General features: G+C 45.0%; 1 protein-coding gene across 2 annotated transcripts in view; it reads right to left on the bottom strand.

The window, feature by feature from the left end:
* LOC137428150 (uncharacterized) overlaps positions 1-22,006 on the bottom strand; it is an 89,845-nt gene that overhangs the window by 27,883 nt on the left and 39,956 nt on the right. For both annotated transcript variants that reach the window (XM_068118088.2, XM_068118089.2), the window contains exons 3-4: positions 8,660-8,722; positions 7,120-7,173 (exon numbers count right to left, since the gene is read on the bottom strand). In XM_068118088.2, the coding sequence (XP_067974189.2) occupies positions 7,120-7,173; positions 8,660-8,722 (117 nt within the window). The remainder of the gene's footprint in view (positions 1-7,119; positions 7,174-8,659; positions 8,723-22,006) is intronic.

Below are 22,006 nucleotides of genomic sequence, written 5' to 3'. Positions count from 1 at the left end.
CGAGGTTGCTCACCTGCCTCTCCGGAGGGAGCCGAGCAACTTCAGGACTCACGTCGGTCAGTCGCACACAAGGGGATTAATTCCCCCTTCTTAAGGGGAAAAAGGGCCGACGTTGAGATCCGTAACAGTATGTATGTGTGTATGTATATATATATATCCCGGTGTGTACCCTGGTTTACAATAGGTACACCATATCCCTGCGTGTCGTAGGAGGCGAATAAGAGGGTTGGCATCAGCAAGGGCATCCGGCCATAAAAACATTGCCTCAAAAAGAGAACCATGACAATTACAACTACATATGGGCAGGGTACAGCCCGAAGTGGGGATCGGTTTCTGAGGTTTGGGACATGGAATGTAGGGACAATGACAGGGAGATCAGGAGAAGTGGTGGAAGTATTGGTCAGAAGAAGATTGGACATATGTTGTGTGCAAGAGACGAGATGGAAGGGAAGTGGTGTGAGAATGGTGAAGGGTAGGCAGGGACAGATATACAAGTTTGTGTGGCAAGGGTGCCCGGAGGGCATGAATGGTGTTGGTGTCCTGTTTTCTGGGGAGTTTGTAGACAGTGTCGTGAGTGTGACTAGAGTGAGTGAAAGGTTGATGATGGTGAAAATGATGATTGGAAAGCCCTTGGTGAACGTCATCTCGGGATATGCTCCGCAGGTTGGTCGGAGCGATGAAGAGAAGGACAAGTTCTGGTGTGCGATAGGGAAACTGATGAAAAACGTGAAAGATGAGGAAGTTGTTGTGGTCGGAGGAGACCTAAATGGACATGTGGGAAAGAGTTTAGACAGTTTTGAGGGTGTTCATGGGGGTTATGGACATGGTGTGAGGAATGGAGAAGGTGAAAGGATTTTGGAGTTTGCTGATGGAGCTGATTTGTTGATTTGTAATACTCAGTTCCAGAAAGAGGACAATAAGCTTGTTACATACACGTCAGGTGGGTCGACGACAACCATTGACTACCTGCACCTGATGGTGCGTAGGCGAGATAGGGGGCACCTCCGCCACACAAAGGTGATCCCGGGGGAGGAGGCTGTTTCACAGCACCACTTGGTTGTCTGCGACATAAGGGTGAAAGGTGCGAGGAGAGCTCGGCGGGTGAAGTACCAACCGAGAATGAAGGTGTGGAGGTTGAAAGAGGTGACAGTAAGGGAGGCATTAAAAGTGAGGCTGAGTAGGGTAGAGGATGATGTGGTTGAGCTTGAAAGTGGTTGGATGTCAATGAAAGATAGTCTGTTGAGAGCCGTTGGTGAGGTATGTGGATGGACAAAAGGACCACCGAGGCACTCGGAAACATGGTGGTGGGATGATGAAGTTGGAAAGAAGATTGACGAGAAGAGGAAGAAGTTCAAGGAGTGGCAGAAGGCGAAGGGTACGGGAGCAGAAAAAGCAGAGCATGAACGCTATAAGGCAGCCAAGAAGGCTGCAAAGAAAGAGGTAGCAAAGGCGCAGGAGGCATGCAGGAAAATGTTCGGGGAACGCTTGGATTCGGAAGAGGGTCAGAGAGCGGTATTCAGGATTGCAAAGCAGATAGCGAAAGAGAGGTGTGATGTGATGGGGGTGAGTTGCTTGAAGGATGAAGTGGGACAAATCGTTGTGGACCCAGATGGAATTAAAGGAAGATGGAAAAGATATATGGAAATGTTGTTGAATACAGAGAATGAATGGGATGGCAACATAGAGAGTAACCCAGTTTTAGGACCGGCAGAGAAGATAACCGAGAAGGAAGTTGAGGAAGCGATAAACGCAATGAAGAGTAGAAAAGCGGGAGGGCCGACGGAAGTTGTGGGAGATATGTTGAAGGCAGCAGGAAGTTGGGGTGTGAAGAGAATGACAGAGATCTGTAATCTGGTGGTGAAAGAAGGCTGCATTCCAGTGGATTGGGAACTGAGTACCCTCGTCCCTCTATACAAGGGGAAAGGTGACCCTCTGGAGTGTGGCTCGTACCGAGCGGTAAAGTTATTGGAGCATGGAATGAAGGTATTGGAAAGGGTGTTGGAGAGGAGGATAAGGAAGAAGGTGAAGATCGACGAAATGCAGTTTGGATTTATGCCAGGAAGAGGAATGACAGGCGTGCTCTTTATTGTGAGGCAGTTGCAGGAGAAGTACATGGAGAAGAGGAAGAAGTTGTTTCTTGAGTTTGTTGATCTGGAGAAAGCATTCGATAGGGTTCGACGCGAAGTATTGACATGGGCATTGAGGAAGTTAGGAGTGGAGGAATGGTTGATCAGAGTAGTGATGGCAATGTACAAAAGAGCGCGCACAGCTGTTAGGACGAAGGACGGGAACAGTGGTGAGTTTGAGGTGAAGGTGGGAGTGCATCAGGGGTCGGTACTAAGTCCACTACTATTTGTAGTTGTGATAGAGGTGCTGGCTCAGAACATAAAGGAGGGTTTACCCTGGGAGTTGTTGTATGCAGATGATCTGGTGTTTATTGCGGAAAGTATGGATGGACTGAAGGAAAAGATGAACAAGTGGAAGGAATGCATGGAGACAAAAGGTCTGAAGGTGAATATCGGAAAGACGAAGGTGATGGCAAGTGGTAAAGCATGTGGTGAGGTGGAAAGAACTGGGAAGTGGCAATGTGCTGTGTGCAGGAAGGGTGTCGGAGTGAACTCCATTCAATGTACAATGTGCGCTGAGTGGGTTGATCAAAAATGTAGTGGTCTGAGAGGGTCATGAACCAGTGTGGCAGCTACATTCAAATGTAAGGTGTGCACAGAGGGAGCTGCAGATGGAGGAAATGTTGAGTTGGATCTTGGAGACGGCGTGAAGCTGGAAGGTGTGAAAACATTTTGCTACCTCAGAGACATGCTGAATGGAGAAGGTGGATCAGACTTGGCAACTGTTGCTGGAGTGAGATGTGCATGGAAGAAGTTTCGGGATCTGAGTGGCGGGCTGAGGAGGAGGGGAGTGTCATTGAAGCTGAAGGGAAAGGTGTATGCTGCATGTGTGAGAAGTGTTATGATTTATGGGAGCGAGACATGGGTAATGAATGTAGAGCAGCAAACAAGGCTGGAAAGGGTCGAAATGCGAATGGTTCGGTGGATGTGCGGAGTATTGTTGAGAGAGAGGAAGACAAATGATGAATTGCGAAAGATGATGGGAATAGAGCCTGTGATGGATGCTGTGAAGGGGAACAGGTTGAGATGGTTTGGTCATGTGTTGAGGAAGGATGAAAGTGACTGGTTGAGAAGAGTGATGGAAATTAATGTAGAAGGAAGTAGAGGACAGGGAAGACCGAGAAAGACTTGGCTAAAGATGGTGGAAGAAGAAATGCGGGCAAGGGGGTTGACAAGGGGAGATGCAGAAAATAGGGCAAAATGGAGAAGATTGTCATGGCGACCGCAAGGCTAACCCCCGCTCGAGCAGGGAAAATGGCCTTAAAATGCATGTTGTGTTGTTGTTGTTGTTGTTGTATGTATATATATATATATATATATATATATATATATATATATATATATATATATTGTTGCGGAAATGAGGATTGTGTTTTTTTTTTATTGTATTGTATTGTATAGTAAATTGTTGTAAATATCACCCTCTGTAAAATTTAATGATTCCTTGTAAATACCTCCGTAGTGTAAAGGTCAAAGGGCGTCCCATAATTAGTCCATAAAGCATACATGAAGGACACCATAATATCCCTGTTCAGTAGCTTATATCTTTATTATGTGTATTAGGGTAAGGCCTTGTCTTCCATTAAGATGACACTCCATTGCACCAAGTGAAATAGAGTAGATTCCTTTCATTCTTCATTCCCACTCCCAAAACTTTCATTGCCTTTCGTCATTGCCAAGCCTCGATTGCCAATTACATCCCCTCCAAAACCACCATTGAACATGTGCTCGGGCCGGGGAAGAAAGGCGTGCCTGCCCGTCGTCATCAAGGGCGGAGCCAGAGGGTCGCGCGACCAACAAGGGCCGAGGTGAGCACACCGATGGGCGTGTCCTGAAGGCCGGCGGCTTGATCGCCGGAGGCGTTATAAAAACGCGCGCGCAAGGTACTGCGTGAGAAGAGAGAGAACCAACTGCGAGAGTACATTGAGATCACCCAAGGAAGCTTGGTACACAGCAACGGCTGATCAAGTGGGCCGATGTTTGTTCCTGAGCTGGTGCTTTTCGGAACAGAGTCCGAGGCTGGCATGTGAGCCAGAGAACCAGCAGCTTTGGGTTACACAAGCAGCGTTGACTCCACCAGGCAGCGTCGACCCGTTACCCCGCGGGAACCAGATTGCGGAGGCATCGGTGGCCGTCGAGGTCCAGCCCGACGTCCCGTGCGGGATCAAGCCGAACCATCTGCCCCAGCTAAACCTTCCCGGTCCTCCTTCCAGCCTTTATCCTGCCTTTCCATCCTTCTTGTGTACGTGAGTTTGTTTTGTTTGTTCTGTCCTGGGTATTAATTAAGTCTGTTTAGATAAGCTAGCGATTTTCACTGTGTCTCTAAAATCTTCTGTATATTATTTTCTTATCTTTCCTTCTTCCTTGGTTTCTTTGGTCCTGTAAATAGTAAATAAATTATATTCGTATGTCCAACCTTTTCGCCTTCTTCTTCTTCTTCACATCCGTGTCGCCTTTGTCTTTTCCCTATTGAATAGCTGTGGCGCGATCCGGCCAACGTTCGGGGATCGGGTTAATCGGGGTAACTGTTAGGCCGCGGTGCCATCCGCTCGGCAAACCAACATCCTTAACCGCGGGCCGTAACAATATATATATATATATATATATATATATATATATATATATATATATATATATATATATATATATATATATATATATATATATATATATACACATACATACATACATATATATACACATACATACATACATACATACATACATATATATATATATATATATATATATATATATATATACATACATACATACATACATACATACATACATACATATATATATATATATATATATATATATATATATATATATATATATATACAGACTTGGCATTTAATATGGAATATATTTTTTTTCTTGACTTGGGTTTACTTTCTGAACTCAGTATATCAATCTGGTGAGTTTCTTTTGCACTTCGGTGATGTCTTTGTTGAAAGAACCATGTCACTGTTTGTCTTTCGCAGCAAGAAGTCAATAACAGGATTATATCACAGGTGGCGTGACAAAATGTAAGGACAGGTACATTTGACGATTGGCTTCACAATTGGGTATATAAGGGTTGTTGCGTTCTGTATTAGTGGAAAACAACTGCTGCACACCTACAAAAGTTATTGCCGCTTCCCCTGGAGATGGTCCGTCAACTTGACAATGCTGTTTGTCATGGAGTGGTGGCTTTACGAAATTCTGGCATGAAACAGCGTGCTATTGCTCAGCAGTATGGCATCACTCAAGGTCAGGTGTCAAAGATCCTGAAACGAAATGCTCAGAGGGGTGTCCCTACTCCAATACCGAGGCCAGGACGTCCACGCAGAACCACAAGGAGAGATGATCGCCAGCTGCACCGGTTAGTCTGCAATGGCTGTACCAAGTCAGCTAATTGGCTTAGGGCTGAGTGGCAGCAACTGACAAATGTGCCTGTATCCAGAAGGCTAGTCAACCAACGACTGGTTCAAGCAGGCTATCGTGCCAGGTGTCCCCTGAGAAAGCCACGCCTGACCAGACAACACAGCCATCGCCGATTGCAGTGGGCCAGAGAGCACCATCAATGCAGGACACTGGAATCACGTGACCTTCAGTGACGAGTCTAGATTTCTGGTCTATCGTCAAGATGGCCGCGTCCGAGTGCGCAGACAAGTGCATGAAGCCCACAACGAAGATTGTATAGTGCCAAGAGTCCAAGCTGGAGGTGGTGGGGTGACCGTTTGGGCTGCTTTTCATGCAGGGGGAAAAACTGACCTGGTTGTTCTGAATGGAAACCTGAACCAGTTCAAGTACAGGGCCATTCTGGAAGAAACATTGCTTCCATTTGCTCGTGCAGCCTTTCGAGGAAACTTTGTCTTCCAAGATGACAATGCACGGCCTCATCGTGCTCGCATGATCCAACACTTTCTTGCTGACCGTGGTGTAGAGCATATGGAGTGGCCTGCCATGTCCCCGGATATGAATCCGATAGAGAACTTGTGGGCAGAATTAACGCGTCAAATCGACAACTTGGACCAGCAGCCTCCCTCTGTGCGTGAATTGCAGCAGACTATTGTCACTGCATGGCAAGCGATTCCTGTCCAAACCTTGGCAAATCTCGTGAACAGCATGCCTCGACGTGTACGTGCTCTACTGAATGCTCGTGGGGGTTACATGAAGTACTGAACTGTAATTTTACTGTCCGTAATCCCAGTCATAATTTAGCTTTTGTTTTTGTTGAAATTTTTTTTGGCTAATGTGCAAAATAAAGAGATACTTCTGGAAAACGTACAGAAGTTTAACACAGTACTGTCGGTGAATTGAGTTCGATATCAGTTTACATCACTTTCAATGATCAATTTATTTGCTTCGAAATGTCAAATGTGGTTTTTCTTTCTTTTAAAGGTCATATTAACAAAATCTAGAATAATTTCAACATAATTCCAATGAACTTTTGGTTCTAAGTCATCTTGAAAAGTAAGTTCACCCCGACAAAAAAAATATTCCATATTAAATGCCAAGTCTGTATATATATATCATGGTCATGGGTGTTTAGAAGAACATGAATTTTGAATTTCTTGATCAACAACTTAATGGTAATTCAACTTTAGATTAGATTATATTATATTATTTCAATCAGTTGCTTCATGTCAGTAAAGATTTGCTTGTGATAGACAAGGTAGAGGCATAAGAAGGGATTTGCATCAGATTCTGTCACAGTGACAATAACAGGGGCTGGTGCCTCAAGTCAGGTAGGAAAGTGATCATCACTTGTATAATTGACTCTGTGGTAACCGTGACCTCATCCTGCGATGAAAGGGTCTGCCTTCGGGTTGCGTTTCGTCAATTTGGACAAGGCATTATTAAACTTATGTCATGATCAAGTTTCTGTACATCCAGTCATTTCCCAAGAGGAAAAAGAAAGAACAAAACCCAAGAAGCACATCTCATCTCAAGCACATTGGCATACTCAATTACATGGAGATTAAAAGTAGGAAAACTTCGTTACCTCTCAGGGGACGTTGCATGAGTTCAGGATCAACCATCAGCTTCCCATCAACATCTGCAACATCAAAGTGATTCCGTTGTATCTTGATGTTATCTCTATTATTCAGATTGCAAGTTGGTTACCGACTAATTATTTCATAACTGTCATATCCACATATATCTCGACAAATATTGTGACATTTCAATGTGTTGATCAAATTTGCTTTGTTAAAGCGTTGGGTATTTAAGTTGTTGCATGGCCTTAAGGCAAGTCCAACAACTACTCGAGGAGAGAGAGACAGACAGAGAGACAGACAGACAGAGAGACAGACAGACAGACAGAGAGAGAGGGAGAGAGGGAGAGAGAGTGGGAGAGAGAGTGGGAGAGAGAGTGGGAGAGAGAGTGGGAGAGAGAGTGGGAGAGAGAGAGTGGGAGAGAGAGAGTGGGAGAGAGAGAGTGGGAGAGAGAGTGGGAGAGAGAGTGGGAGAGAGAGTGGGAGAGAAAGTGGGAGAGAAAGTGGGAGAGAGAGTGGGAGAGAGAGTGGGAGTGGGAGTGAGAGTGAGAGTGAGAGTGAGAGTGGGATAGAGAGTGGGAGAGAGAGTGAGAGTGAGAGTGAGAGAGAGAGTGGGAGAGAGAGTGGGAGAGAGAGTGGGAGAGAGAGTGGGAAAGAGAGTGGGAGTGAGAGTGGGAGAGAGAGTGGGAGTGAGAGTGAGAGTGAGAGTGAGAGTGAGAGAGAGAGTGGGAGTGAGAGTGGGAGAGAGAGTGGGAGAGAGAGTGGGAGAGAGAGTGGGAGAGAGAGTGGGAGTGGGAGAGAGAGTGGGAGAGAGAGTGGGAGAGAGAGTGAGAGTGAGAGTGAGAGTGGGAGTGAGAGTGGGAGAGAGAGTGGGAGAGAGAGTGGGAGTGAGAGTGGGAGAGAGAGTGGGAGAGAGAGTGGGAGAGAGAGTGGGAGAGAGAGTGGGAGAGAGAGTGGGAGTGAGAGTGAGAGTGAGAGAGAGAGTGGGAGTGAGAGTGGGAGAGAGAGTGGGAGTGAGAGTGGGAGAGAGAGTGGGAGAGAGAGTGGGAGAGAGAGTGGGAGAGAGAGTGGGAGAGAGAGTGGGAGAGAGAGTGGGAGAGAGAGTGGGAGAGAGAGTGGGAGTGAGAGTGAGAGTGAGAGAGAGAGTGGGAGAGAGAGTGAGAGAGAGTGGGAGAGAGAGTGGGAGAGAGAGTGGGAGAGAGAGTGGGAGAGAGAGTGGGAGTGAGAGTGGGAGAGAGAGTGGGAGAGAGAGTGGGAGAGAGAGTGAGAGAGAGAGTGAGAGTGAGAGTGGGAGTGAGAGTGAGAGTGAGAGTGGGAGTGGGAGTGGGAGTGAGAGTGGGAGAGAGAGTGGGAGAGAGAGTGGGAGAGAGAGTGGGAGAGAGAGTGGGAGAGAGAGTGGGAGAGAGAGTGAGAGTGGGAGTGAGAGTGAGAGTGAGAGTGGGAGAGAGAGTGGGAGTGGGAGTGAGAGTGAGAGTGAGAGTGAGAGAGAGAAAGCCCCAGTACAATGTACACTCTTCAATTTGACAAGCAGAATGTTGTGGTTCAGACCTTTGTCTTGACAAGAAGATTCATCCACATACTCAGACTTCACCTTCACTTCAACAATAAAACCTGAAACAAAAAAAACTCATTAAAACTAAATAATGGTACGACTGAATCAAAAGACTTTTATTTATCCTAAGAAAAGGGTTAAAAACAAATGAAAAATTATGGAAAACTCGAGAGGTGTTCATTATTGCACAAAAGGGTTTAAGTTGTGCTGTGATTGTGTTGATGTTGCTCGGGTAGAGGTAATGGTTATGTGGTCCGCATATGAAGCTATTTGATGTTCTCGGGTGGTTGTGGAATGTTGTGCATGAAAAGATTAAAATGTGGGGGAGAGAACCGAGCCTGAAGGACTCCGTTGAGAACGTTTTTTGTGGTTGTTGTGGCTGTGGTTGTTGACTGTGTGCTCCTTCTGTTTACCTTTATGTATTTTTTTCCACTGAGATTCAAGAAGTGTTACCATGTACAACAAGAAAAAAAACATTTTAAAAAATGAAAAAAAATAAGATGGATGAAATTTAAAAACAAGACCAAAAGTCTAACAGCGGCGTAGCTGGCCTTGTTGGATACTTTATGTGAAGAGGATAGTATGACCTGGGTGGGCATACCAGTTAGCAAATAATGTAAGTATTAAATTTTTTGCATTGAGACACTGGTTATGCTGCTCTCGCGAAGCGAAAGGCAGGGTTAAGCATTCTGGTACGTACGTACGTACAGTGCATTCAGAAAGTATTCAGACCCCTTCACTTTTTGCACATTTTGTTATGTTGCAGCCTTATGCTGAAATCGTTTAAATTCTTTTTTTTCCCTCATCAATCTACACTCAATACCCCATAACGACAAAGAGAAAACAGGATTTTAGAAAGTTTTGCAAATTTATTAAAAATAAAAAACTGAAATATCACATTGACATAAGTATTCATACCCTTAACTCAGTACTTAGTTGAAGCACCTTTGGCAGCGATTACAGCCTCGTGTCTTCTTGGGTATGATGCGACAAGCTTTGAACACCTGGATTTGGGGACTTTCGGCCATTCTTCTCTGCAGATCCTCTCAAGCTCTGTCAGGTTGGATGGGGACCGTTGGTGGACAGCCATTTTCAGGTCTCTCCAGAGATGTTCTATTGGGTTCAAGTCAGGGCTCTGGCTGGGCCACTCAAGGACCTTCACAGACTTGTCCCTAAGCCACTCCTGCGTTGTCTTGGCTGTGTGCTTAGGGTCATCGTCCTGTTGGAAGGTGAACCTTCGGCCCAGTCTGAGGTCCTGAGCGCTCTGTTTCAGGTTTTCATTAAGGATATCTTTGTACTTTGCTCCGTTCATTGTTCCCTCAACCCTGACCAGTCCCCCAGTCCCTGCTGCTGAAAAACACTCCCACAGCATGATGCTGCCACCACCATGCTTCACCGTTGGGATGGTATTGGGCAGGTGATGAGCGGAGCCTGGTTTCCTCCAGACATGACGCTTAGAATTGAGGCCAAACAGTTCAATCTTGGTTTCATCAGACCACAGAATCTTGTTTCTCACAGTCTGAGAGTCCTTTAGGTGCTTTTTTTGCAAACTCCAAGTGGGCTTTCATGTGTCTTTCACTGAGGAGAGGCTTCCGTCTGGCCACTCTGCCATAAAGCCCAGATCGGTGGAGTGTTGCAGTGATGGTTGTCCTTCTGGAAGTTTCTCCCATCTCCACACAGGATCTCTGGAGCTCAGCCAGAGTGACCATCGGGTTCTTGGTCACCTCTATTACCAAGGCCCTCCTCCCCCGATTGCTCAGTTTGGCTGGACGGCCAGCTCTAGGAAGAGTCCTGGTTGTTTCAAACTTCTTCCATTTAGGAATTATGGAGGCCACTGTGCTCTTGGGAACCTTCAATGCAGCAGAAATTTTTTTGTAGGCTTCCCCAGATCTGTGCCTCGACACAATCCTGTCTCTGAGCTCTACAGGCAGTTCCTTCGACCTCATGGCTTGGTTTTTGCTCTGATATGCATTGTCAGCTGTGAGACCTTATATAGACAGGTGTGTGCCTTTCCAAATCATGTCCAATCAATTGAATTTACCACAGGTGGACTCCAATCAAGGTGTAGAAACATCTCAAAGATGATCAAGAGAAATGGGAGGCACCTGAGCTAAATTTCAAGTGTCATAGCAAAGGGTATGAATACTTATGTCAATGTGATATTTCAGTTTTTTCTTTTTAATAAATTTGCAAAACTTTCTAAAATCCTGTTTTCTCTTTGTCGTAATGGGGTATTGAGTGTAGATTGATGAGGGAAAAAATGAATTTAAACGATTTCAGCATCATGGACCGGTTTCAGAGATATGGAGGTCCAAAGTTTTTCGGTTTTTCCAAGATGGCACTCATCCCATGTGACCTATGACGTCATAATTTCAATGAGTAGACACACTATCATGAAAATGTTGTGTCAATCGCACCAATAGTTGCCAATAAAATGAATAAAGGAATTTAAACAACATGGTGCCAGTATCACGTGACCTATGATGTCATAATTATCACTAAAAAATTGTCCATGAGTCGACACATACTGTGGTGAAAATTTCGTCTCAATTGGACCAACGGTTGCTGAGAAAATGAAGTAATAAAATCCAGACGCACACGTATGACATGCGTATGTACTGTACTGTATGTATGTACGTACACACACAATTGCTTAACCCCATTTTTTGCTTCGAGAGCGCAGAGTGAGAAAAGAAATAATCATTCAAAACTATCAGTTTCCGATGCTTTTACTTTTGGAGAAAAGGAAGATCATTTAAGTTCTTCCCAACAGAAAGCAATCACACCTGAGCAGTTACCAACACATGCTGAGCCTGTTGAGACTTTTCCCCCAAGCTGATGCTGAGCAGCCTGTGGTATGGTGATTTTTTTTTACCATAACAGTCAAAATAACAGGATTTCAATTAATTTAACCCTCCTCGAACCCCCAATGAATCTGAATGTTGGCGTGACAAAATGGTGGTAATACAAGACAAGTCGATGCTTAAAATATAAATAAATTACCTGCGCAAGATATGGTGAACACGAATACCGAACACAAAACACAAGACAACCGCCTTATTTTACCCTTCGGCTCTATACACACACACACACACACACACACACACACACACACACACACACACACACACGCAAAAACTAGGCAAGATAGAGGGAAAGGCGCCAACTGAAGAGCATGAAGCGGACAAGCTCCAGCTTTGTGCTCTCCAGAACATGCACAATGCTGCATCATCACCAAGGGAAGAGTGAGAGTCAGAGTGTGGGCCAGAGTCAGAGTGAGCCAGTGGCTAGAAGTGGAGTGGTGGTCAGGATGCTCGTGGATCCAAGCTTGAGATTGTGAGCTGGTCCAAGAGAGCATCAGACTCAATTAGACAGAGGACTAATTGAGACGGAGACTCAGCATGTTTACTGTTGGGCCCAGGGTGTTATACCCGACCTAATTGTGTCACAAGTCTCAGCCTTCCGAAGCTCACCAATCACAGAGCACAATGGTCTCTGCCGCCAGGAGTTGCACCAATGAGACCCCAGTGATTCCACCAATCACAGTCCAAGGCCCTCTGGAATCCCCACCCTCAGGGGCCCCACAAGTTTCCGCCACGAGTGGATCTAGCAATCAGGCCTTAGGAATTCCTGCCCTGAGGGTCCATGAGTGTTTCAGGTGCGGACAGCAGAGGAGGAGTTTATCTCCCTCTGCAGGTGTGAGAGGGTGTGTTTCGTGTCACCCTATACTGCACGATTCAGCAGTGTGGTTCCACAGAGGGGAAAAATAGACAGGATGCATTTACCTATAGCTCTCTCCAAATCAGACAAACCCCACTCCATCTTCCAAGCCTGACGAGCTGCAGTGCTAAAGTCCCCTTTCCCTCAACACACCTTAAAACAGGTAAAAATTCCCCACCTACATGAACATGCATGGCGTATTAGGCCTTAATCGAAGTATTACCATTTCCACCAAATGTATAAATGTAATAGTTTTCTCGACAGATATAAACTGCAAGAAAGGTGAATGCTTTCAGTCATGGCCGAGTGTCCTTTTGCTCACGACATTAACCTCAATAAAAAGATGGGATATTAATAGGGGAGGGAGGGGGTGCCATGCAGCAGGTAATTCCACACATTCATGTTTTGTGAAACTGGAGAGCACAACTGTGGCCATGATAGGTGCCACCACCTACCCTCGTTAATGGCAGTTTACAGATGTGAATCATGCCATTTCCTTTCGGTGTGCATTCGCTTGAGAGATGAGAACATTTTTACCTGCGCCACCAAAGGTGGGCGGACGGAGGTTATGTTTTCACCCATATCTGTTTCTCTCCGTTTGTCTGTGAACAAAATATCTCAAAAAAAAGTTGTGCACGGATTCGGACGAAATTTGGCAGACATGTTGCGTATGTGACAAGGACGAAACTATTAGATTTTGGTGATGATCCAGATTCGGATCCGGCTACTAGAATTTTAAAAGTGATTATTCACCATTGGGAGATCGGGACAAAAACGATACATAGCAGGATATCTCAAAAAGTTGTGGATGGATTTGGACGAAACTTGGTGGACAGGTTGGGTGTGTGACAAGGACGAATCGATTCGATTTTGGTGAAGATCTGAATATGAATTGGGTTATGAGAATTATTTAATTTTTTAACTGATTCTTCACCATTGGGAGATCGGGCCAAAAACTATGCGTAGCAGGATATCTCAAAAAGTTATGGACGGATTTGGACGAAACTTGTTGGACAGGTTGGGTGTGTGACAAGGACAAATATATTCGATTTTGGTGAAGGTCTGAATATAGATTCGGATATGAGAATTATTTAATTTTTTAAGTGATTCTTCACCATTGGGAGGTAGGGCCAAAAACTACACATCGCGGGATATCTCAAAAAGTTGTGGACGGATTTGGACGAAACTTGTTGGACAGGTTGGGTGTCGGACAAGGAAGAATCGATTCAATTTCGGTGTAGATCTGGATCCGGATCCGGCTAGTAGAATATTTGAAGTGATTCTTCACTATCGAGTGATATGGCCAACCAGGTGGAGGTGCGCTCTCTACTGAGTGCCGTTCTAGTTTCTGCAGTTTCCATCGTAATCGATAGTAGTTTATAGATTAAGGATTTGGAAACGCTTTGCGAGCTGCGACCCTCCCACAGGTCTGCATTTAAGTGTTCCATCACTCAATGAGCTTGCAAAGCGCTCGCCAAGTGGCTCACCTGATTTTAAACACTCAAGCAAGCACTCCAAAGAAACGGTTTATAAGGAACGGCTGGCTTGGCAAGCGATACCAAGCTCATTGCTAATGGCAAATTAATACATGATGTTCCAAAGCTTGGCTGTTGTTAAGGACGTGGAGACTGCCTGGAAACGGCAAAGCCACGCCCCTCGCTGACTGCGTTGAAATCGTTAAGCCACGCCCCTCGCTTTGCGTGGACTGCCTGGAAACGGCAAAGCCACGCCCCTCGATGAATGTGCTGAAATCGATAAGCCACGCCCCTCGCTTTGCGTGGACTGCCTGGAAACGGCAAAGCCACGCCCCTCGATGAATGTGTTGAAATCGATAAGCCACGCCCCTCGCTTTGCGTGGACTGCCTGGAAACCGCGAAGCCACGCCCCTCGATGACTGCGTTGAAACGCTCAGTTGTGTTTGCAATGAGACGAAATCGATGAAATAGTGAAAGTTAAAACGTCCAAGTAAATTAAGTGCTTAACTGTGAGTTATGTCGTCCTTTAAAAGGAGCAAATATCATATGTAAACAGAGGTGGTTTGATCGAGAGGAAGGAACGAGGTCAGAATATCTTCGAAGTGTTAAACGGCTGATTTGAGTTGCGATTTTAACAACTTTTGAGGCTGTTTGAAGATGATTAAAGGAAAGTTATTCGAATATTTCCTTTTGGAGAATTACTCAACTAAATCTGCAATGAGGGAAACTCGAGTGAGCACGATGTTACGCTGAACGGAGGAATGGAGACGGTACAGAGAGGGAAGGAAAGCACAAACGGTGGGACGGATCAGAGGGGCATGTTCTCTACGAGGTCCGCCTTCCCGGCGTATAAAGCGGCCAATTCAATCACTTGATTCGGGTAGTGAACGGTCACGACCTCGTTGTCTCTTGTTGTCCTGTTTGTTTTCCATGTGAGGTTGTGAACGGTCCGCCCCCTCCCAGGCTCGTGTAGTAGTAGAGACCTGGGAGTATAGACAGGATTTCCCTCATCCTTCCCATGGGACTTACCCCTCCCCCTTCCCCTCCTCGTGCCCCCCCCCCCCCAAACATTCATGAAAATAAAAACAGAAAAATGAAACCTCATGGAGGTGTTCAGAACCTCGTCACCATGAACACCACATTGACGTGGTTCTCGGCACCATGAACCCCACATTGAGTGGTTCTCGGCACCATGAACCCCACATTGAGTGGTTCTCGGCACCATGAACCCCACATTGAGGTGGTTCTCGGCACCATGAACCCCACATTGACGTGGTTCTCGGCACCATGAACCCCACATTGACGTGATTCTCGTCACCATGAACCCCACATTGAATGGTTCTCAGCACCATGAACCCCACATTGACGTGGTCCTCGGCACCATGAACCCCACATTGACGTGGTCCTCCGCACCATGAACCCCACATTGACGTGGTTCTCGGCACCATGAACCCCACATTGACATGGTTCTCGGCACCATGAACCCCACATTGACTGGTTATCGGCACCATGAACCCCACATTGACGTGGTCCTCGGCACCATGAACCCCACATTGACATGGTTCTCGGCACCATGAACCCCACATTGACGTGGTCCTCGGCACCATGAACCCCACATTGACGTGGTTCTCGGCACCATGAACCCCACATTGACATGGTTCTCGGCACCATGAACCCCACATTGACATGGTTCTCGGCACCATGAACCCCACATTGGCGTGGTTCTCGGCACCATGAACCCCACATTGGCGTGGTTCTCGGCACCATGAACCCCACATTGACTAGTTATCGGCACCATGAACCCCACATTGAGAGGTTCTCGGCACCATGAACCCCACATTGAGTGGTTCTGGGCACCATGAACCCCACATTGAGTGGTTCTCGGCACCATGAACCCCACATCGAGTGGTTCTCGGCACCATGAACCCCAAATTGAGTGGTTCTGGGCACCATGAACCCCACATTGAGTGGCTCTCGGCACCATGAACCCCACATCGACGAGGTTGTCGGCACCATGAACCCCACATTGAGTGGTTCTCGGCACCATGAACCCCACATTGAGTGGTTCTCGGCAGCATGAACCCCACATTGAGTGGTTCTCGGCACCATGAACCCCACATTGAGTGGTTCTCGGCACCATGAACCCCACATTGAGTGGTTCTCAGCACCATGAACCCCACATTGAGTGGTTCTCGGCACCATGAACCCCACATCGACGAGGTTCTCGGCCCCATGAACCCCCCATCAACGTGGTTGTCGGCACCATGAACCCCACACATTGACAGGTTCTCGGCACCATGAACCCCACATTGAGTGGTTCTGGGCACCATGAACCCCACATTGAGTGGTTCTCGGCACCATGAACCCCACATTGAGTGGTTCACGGCACCATGAACCCCACATCGAGTGGTTCTCGGCACCATGAACCCCACATTGACGAGATTCTCGGCACCATGAACCCCACATTGACGAGGTTCTCGGCACCATGAACCCCACATTGACGAGGTTCTCGGGACCATGAACCCCACATTGAGTGGTTCTCGGCACCATGAACCCCACATTGAGTGGTCCACGGCACCATGAACCTCACATTGAGTGGTTCTCGGCACCATGAACCCCACATTGAGGAGGTTCTCGGCACCATGAACCCCACATTGACGAGGTTCTCGGCACCATGAACCCCACATTGAGTGGTTCTCGGCACCATGAACCCCACATTGAGTGGTTCTCGGCACTATGAACCCCACATTGAGTGGTTCTCGGCACCATGAACCCCACATTGAGTGGTTCGCGGTACCATGAACCCCACATTGAGTGGTTCTCGGCACCATGAACCCCACATTGAGTGGTTCTCGGCACCATGAACCCCACATTGAGTGGTTCTCGGCACCATGAACCCCACATTGAGTGGTTCTTGGCACCATGAACCCCACATTGAGTGGTTCTCGGCACCATGAACCCCACATTGAGTGGTTCTCGGCACCATGAATCCCACATCGAGTGGTTCTCGGCACCATGAACCCCACATCGACGAGGTTCTCGGCACCATGAACCCCACATTGAGTGGTTCTCGGCACCATGAACCCCACATTGAGTGGTTATCGGCACCATGAACCCCACATTGAGTGGTTTTCGGCAACAAGAACCCCACATTGAGTGTTTCTCGGCACCATGAACCCCACATTGAGTGGTTCTCGGGACCATGAACCCCACATTGAGTGGTTCTCGGCACCATGAACCCCACATCGAGTGGTTCTGGGAACCATGAACCCCACATTGAGTGGTTCTCAGCACCATGAACCCCACATCGACGAGGTTGTCGGCACCATGAACCCCACATTGAGTGGTTCTCGGCGCCATGAATCCCACATTGAGTGGTTCTCGGCGCCATGAATCCCACATTGAGTGGTTCTCGGCACCATGAACCCCACATTGACGAGGTTCTCGGCACCATGAACCCCACATTGAGTGGTTCACGGCACCATGAACCCCACATTGAGTGGTTCTCGGCATCATGAACCCCACATTGAGTGGTTCACGGCACCATGAACCCCACATCGAGTGGTTCTCGGCACCATGAACCCCACATTGAGTGATTCTCGACACCATTAACCCCACATTGACGAGGGTCTCGGCACCATGAACCCCACATTGACAAGGTTCTCGGCACCATGAACACCACATTGAGTGGTTCTCGGCACCATGAACCCCACATTGAGCGGTTCTCGGCACCATGAACCCCACATTGAGTGGTTCTCGGCACCATGAACCCCACATTGAGTGGTTCTTGGCAGTATTTCTCCATTTGATCCCGCCCGAGGGGGCGGGGCCAAAATGATACTACTCTCGTAAAATGATACTTTCGTACATTATTAGTATTGACGCTATTATTATTATTATTATTATTACTAGGGCATGCCCGTACTATATATATATATCTAAAATTATATCCCCCCCCTCTATTTACATGAAATGGTTTGGTCCATTCGCAAAGCCAAAGCGAACGGCTTGCGAGTACGGTAGAACCCCCCCCCCCTCTATTTACATGAAATGGTTTGGTCCATTCGCAAAGCCAAAGCGAACGGCTTGCGAGTACGGGTAAATAAATCGCCATAGCTCGGTAACTACTTCTCCGATTAATATGAAACCTTGAAAAGGCACATCCTCAGGTCCCCAGCAATATACCTGGCAAGTTTCAAGTATATCGGACCCGTGGTTGTCGAGAAACAGCGGTCACAGACAAACGACACACACACATACACACACACATACACACAGAGATTACTGGAATTATAGATAGATTATGAAAACAATACTGCTGCATAATAATAATAATAATAATAATATAATAATAATAATAATAATAATAATATAATAATAATAATAATAATAATAATAATAATAATAATAATCTGTTTATTCCAAAAAGACTTTTGCAGCCATTGGCTGAATTGCAGTAAATTTACAAACACTGCATTTTCATTCCAATAATAAGTTTCAATAATAATGTAAGATGCAGCAAGATTCAAGTTATAAAGTGCATGAACCAATATAAAGTTATTTAACACAAAAAGCGCAGAAGCAAAATATGAAAGGCAAAGTATTGCAATTTAAAATATCAAAATAATGTCGTAGATCAAAACAATAAATTGTGGTAGAGTCCGCCCAGAGTGGTGCACAACAAAGGCACCATGAAGTGTAGCGAGAAAAAACAAATAAATAAAGCTGTACCAAGCCTCTGCATGAAGTTTAACCAGCCCGAAGAAGCCATGGAGGCTGTGACATTGACCCTCTCCTCAACCTCCATCCCACAACTACGGCGATATCCACAGCGTTTGCGCAGAAAAACACAGAGAAGAGTAGTGTATATATGTTGCTTCTGGGACACTCTCATTTTCCCATTGACTTACATGTTAATTTTTCCCCTCCCTCATTGCCCCTAAACACCTCTATTTCTCTCACCCTGTTCTTTACGAACCTTCTAACCTTTTGACATGTTATCCTTATTCATTAGACCACTTAAACAATGGTCCTTCTGTGTGAACCTGTGATCCTTCTGACCTTATGGACCTTTTAACCTTTTACTCTTAATATCATCTGGTGAATCATCTTTGACCCACTCAAACAACGACCCTACAAATATTTGTTTATGTGTGGGAAATAATTTAATTCTCCTACAACTCTCCTCACCGTCTAATACATTAACAAAAAATATGTTTGAGTTTGGTTCTTTATCAAGATATTTTAACTGAGCTAAAATAAAATGATAAACCTCCCTCAATGTTATTGTCTGAGCGCCTCCAGTGCCGCCCACTTTTTGGTAAGCTCCGCCCACTTTTTGGTAAGCTCCGCCCACATTTTACTAGGCCCCGCCCACTTTTTTACTAGGCTGAGCCCACTTTTGCTAAGCCCCGCCCACTTCTGCTAAGCCCCACCCACTTTGTTAAGTCCCACCCACTTTATAAACTCTTCAGCATTGTATCATTTCCAGGTAATACATTACATCATTTTCAGGGAATTTCCATCACATCATTTCCAGTTAAGACACGCCCAGGTTTGCCCAGGGAATTTCCACAGGAAATGACACACACCCAGCCCTTCTTATAAAAGGCACCGACCACACAGGCTTTTTCAAACACGCTTTCTGCTTCACTTGAGAATGGACTACTATGCCGAAATGGAATGGGATAACTTTGCTATTCCTTGGAGTCCTACTACCTGTGTAGAACTCAACCTTCAGATTGATGAACTGGACTCGAACCTCTTATCAATGGAGGTAAGTTTGTTTATTTATTTATTTATTTATTTAATTAATTAATTTTTTAATTTTTTTTTTTTAATTTTTTTTTTTTTAGATGAGACTCGTGTAAGAGTTAACAAAGTTTATTTTAATATTCATAGAGCTTGATTTATACAAATAAAAATATTGTATTAAATTAATACATTGTTATTTTCTTTCACAGGAAATTGTATCTGAGATACGAAATGAAAATTCTGCTTTTAACACAACTTGGGATGAAGTTATTTTTTTGTTTGAAGACTTTTTGAACAACCAAGACCCCCAGAACGAGTTCTACCTTGATGATCCAGCCAAAGAGTTATACCTTGTAGATCCACAAAATCCTAAAAAAGAGTTTTACCATGATGATACTTGTTGTGAGTTATCAAAACAAAACCCACTGAACAAGTTCTACCTTGATGAGTCAGAATACAAGTCATACATTGGAGACCCACAAATTTCTGAAAATTGGGAAACGGGAATTCTCCCTGATGGTCCGCAGTTATACTATGTGAGACACATCATAGAAACCCTAAAAAATTGGGCAAGGAGAGTTCTCCCTGATGGTCCGCAGTTATACTATGTGAGCCACATCATAGAAACCCTAAAAAATTGGGCAAGGAGAGTTCTCCCTGATGGTCCGCAGTTATACTATGTGAGACACATCATAGAAACCCTAAAAAATTGGGAAAGGGAAGTTTTCCCTGATGGTCCGCAGTTATACTATGTGAGACTTATCACGGAAACCCCCAATATTTCTGAAAATTGTGGTTCTACCTTGGAGACTTGGAAAGATGGTTATATTTTTGGAGACTCGGAATGGGGGTTTTGTTTTGATGACTCGGAATGTGATACCTATCTTGGAGGCTCAACAGGAATGTGGTTATACCTTGGGAACTTGGAAAGTTGGTTTTATTTTGGAGACTCTACCTGTGGGGTTCCTCTTGGAGACTCTTTGGATTCCAAAGCAATGAACAATGTTCTTTATTTAATGACGCTTGATTTAAGCAATATCAAGAAAGTTCGAGGAAGAAAATGCTGGAAAATTCTTCCTTCCCATTTCTACTTCTTCAAACTTGAAAGCCTTGAAAGACAGAATTGGCAGAAGAGGAAAAAAAAATAAAAAAATACGTATTTAAAAAAAAGAAGAAAAGAAAGATTATGTTAGGGTTTGGGTGGGATTTTGAATGTGAGGGTTAGGGATGGGGTTGGGTTAGGGATGGGGTTGGGTTAGGGTTGGGATTTTGAATGTGAGGGTTAGGGTTGGGGTTGGGTTAGGGATGGGATTGGGTTAGGGTTGGGATTTTGAATGTGAGGGTTAGGGATGGGTTGGGTTAGGGATGGGGTTGGGTTAGGGATGGGTTTGGGTTAGGGATGGGTTTGGGTTAGGGATGGGGTTGGGTTAGGGATGGGGTTGGGTTAGGGTTTGTATATTATTATGACTCACTCACACATACACACACACACAAAAGTTAAGCCCCAACTGGAAAGTTGAGGGATTCTGTGTTTGGGGTTCACAGATTTAAAAACGTATCCCCATTATACACACACAAAAGTTAAGCCCCAACTGAAACGTTGTGGGATTCTGTGTTTGGGGTTCACAGATTTAAAAACGTATCCCCATTATACACACACAAAAGTTAAGCCCCAACTAAAAAGTTGTGGGATTCTGTGTTTGGGGTTCACAGATTTAAAAACGTATCCCCATTATACACACACAAAAGTTAAGCCCCAACTAAAAAGTTGTGGGATTCTGTGTTTGGGGTTCACAGATTTAAAAACGTATCCCCATTACATTTTATTTATTTATTTATTATTTTCAAGGGTATTAGCTGCTTACTTGTGTTTTTTGTAATTCGTGTGAGTAAAATGAACCCAAGATTTCTTCTCCATTTAAATCATATAATTTGTAGGTCCAAGGGTTTGTAGCCATTACATCAACGATTTTAAATAATTCATTAGTCCATCTCTTTGTATAACCTTTCTCAAAATGGCTTTTCCATTTGTGTATTCTTACAATATCACCAACTTTGAACTTGGGCTTTCTCAAATTAATCTCCTTTTCATATTCTAATTTTGTAAATGTTTCTGATGGTTTTGATTTTGTTGATGAATGAACTGTATTATTGTAATTATCTACAATATCCTGAATTAAATACACCCATTTTGAGAACCGAGTTGTGTGAATTTTTTATATAATTTCTCTTTTAAAGTACGATTAAAACGCTCAATAACAACTGCCTTTCCTTCATTAAAGGTGCTGTATAATTTAATACCCTTCCCCTTAAGAAATTTCATGAATATTTTGTTATAGAACTCTGTTCCCTCATCAGTCCATAACTTCTTTGGTTTCCTTTTATCCCGATCAA

Source organism: Myxine glutinosa, chromosome 5 (assembly GCF_964187855.1).
Source record: "Myxine glutinosa chromosome 5, kmMyxGlut1.1, whole genome shotgun sequence".
NCBI lineage: Eukaryota > Metazoa > Chordata > Myxini > Myxiniformes > Myxinidae > Myxine > Myxine glutinosa.
This window is presented reverse-complemented; position numbering and strand designations above follow the sequence as displayed.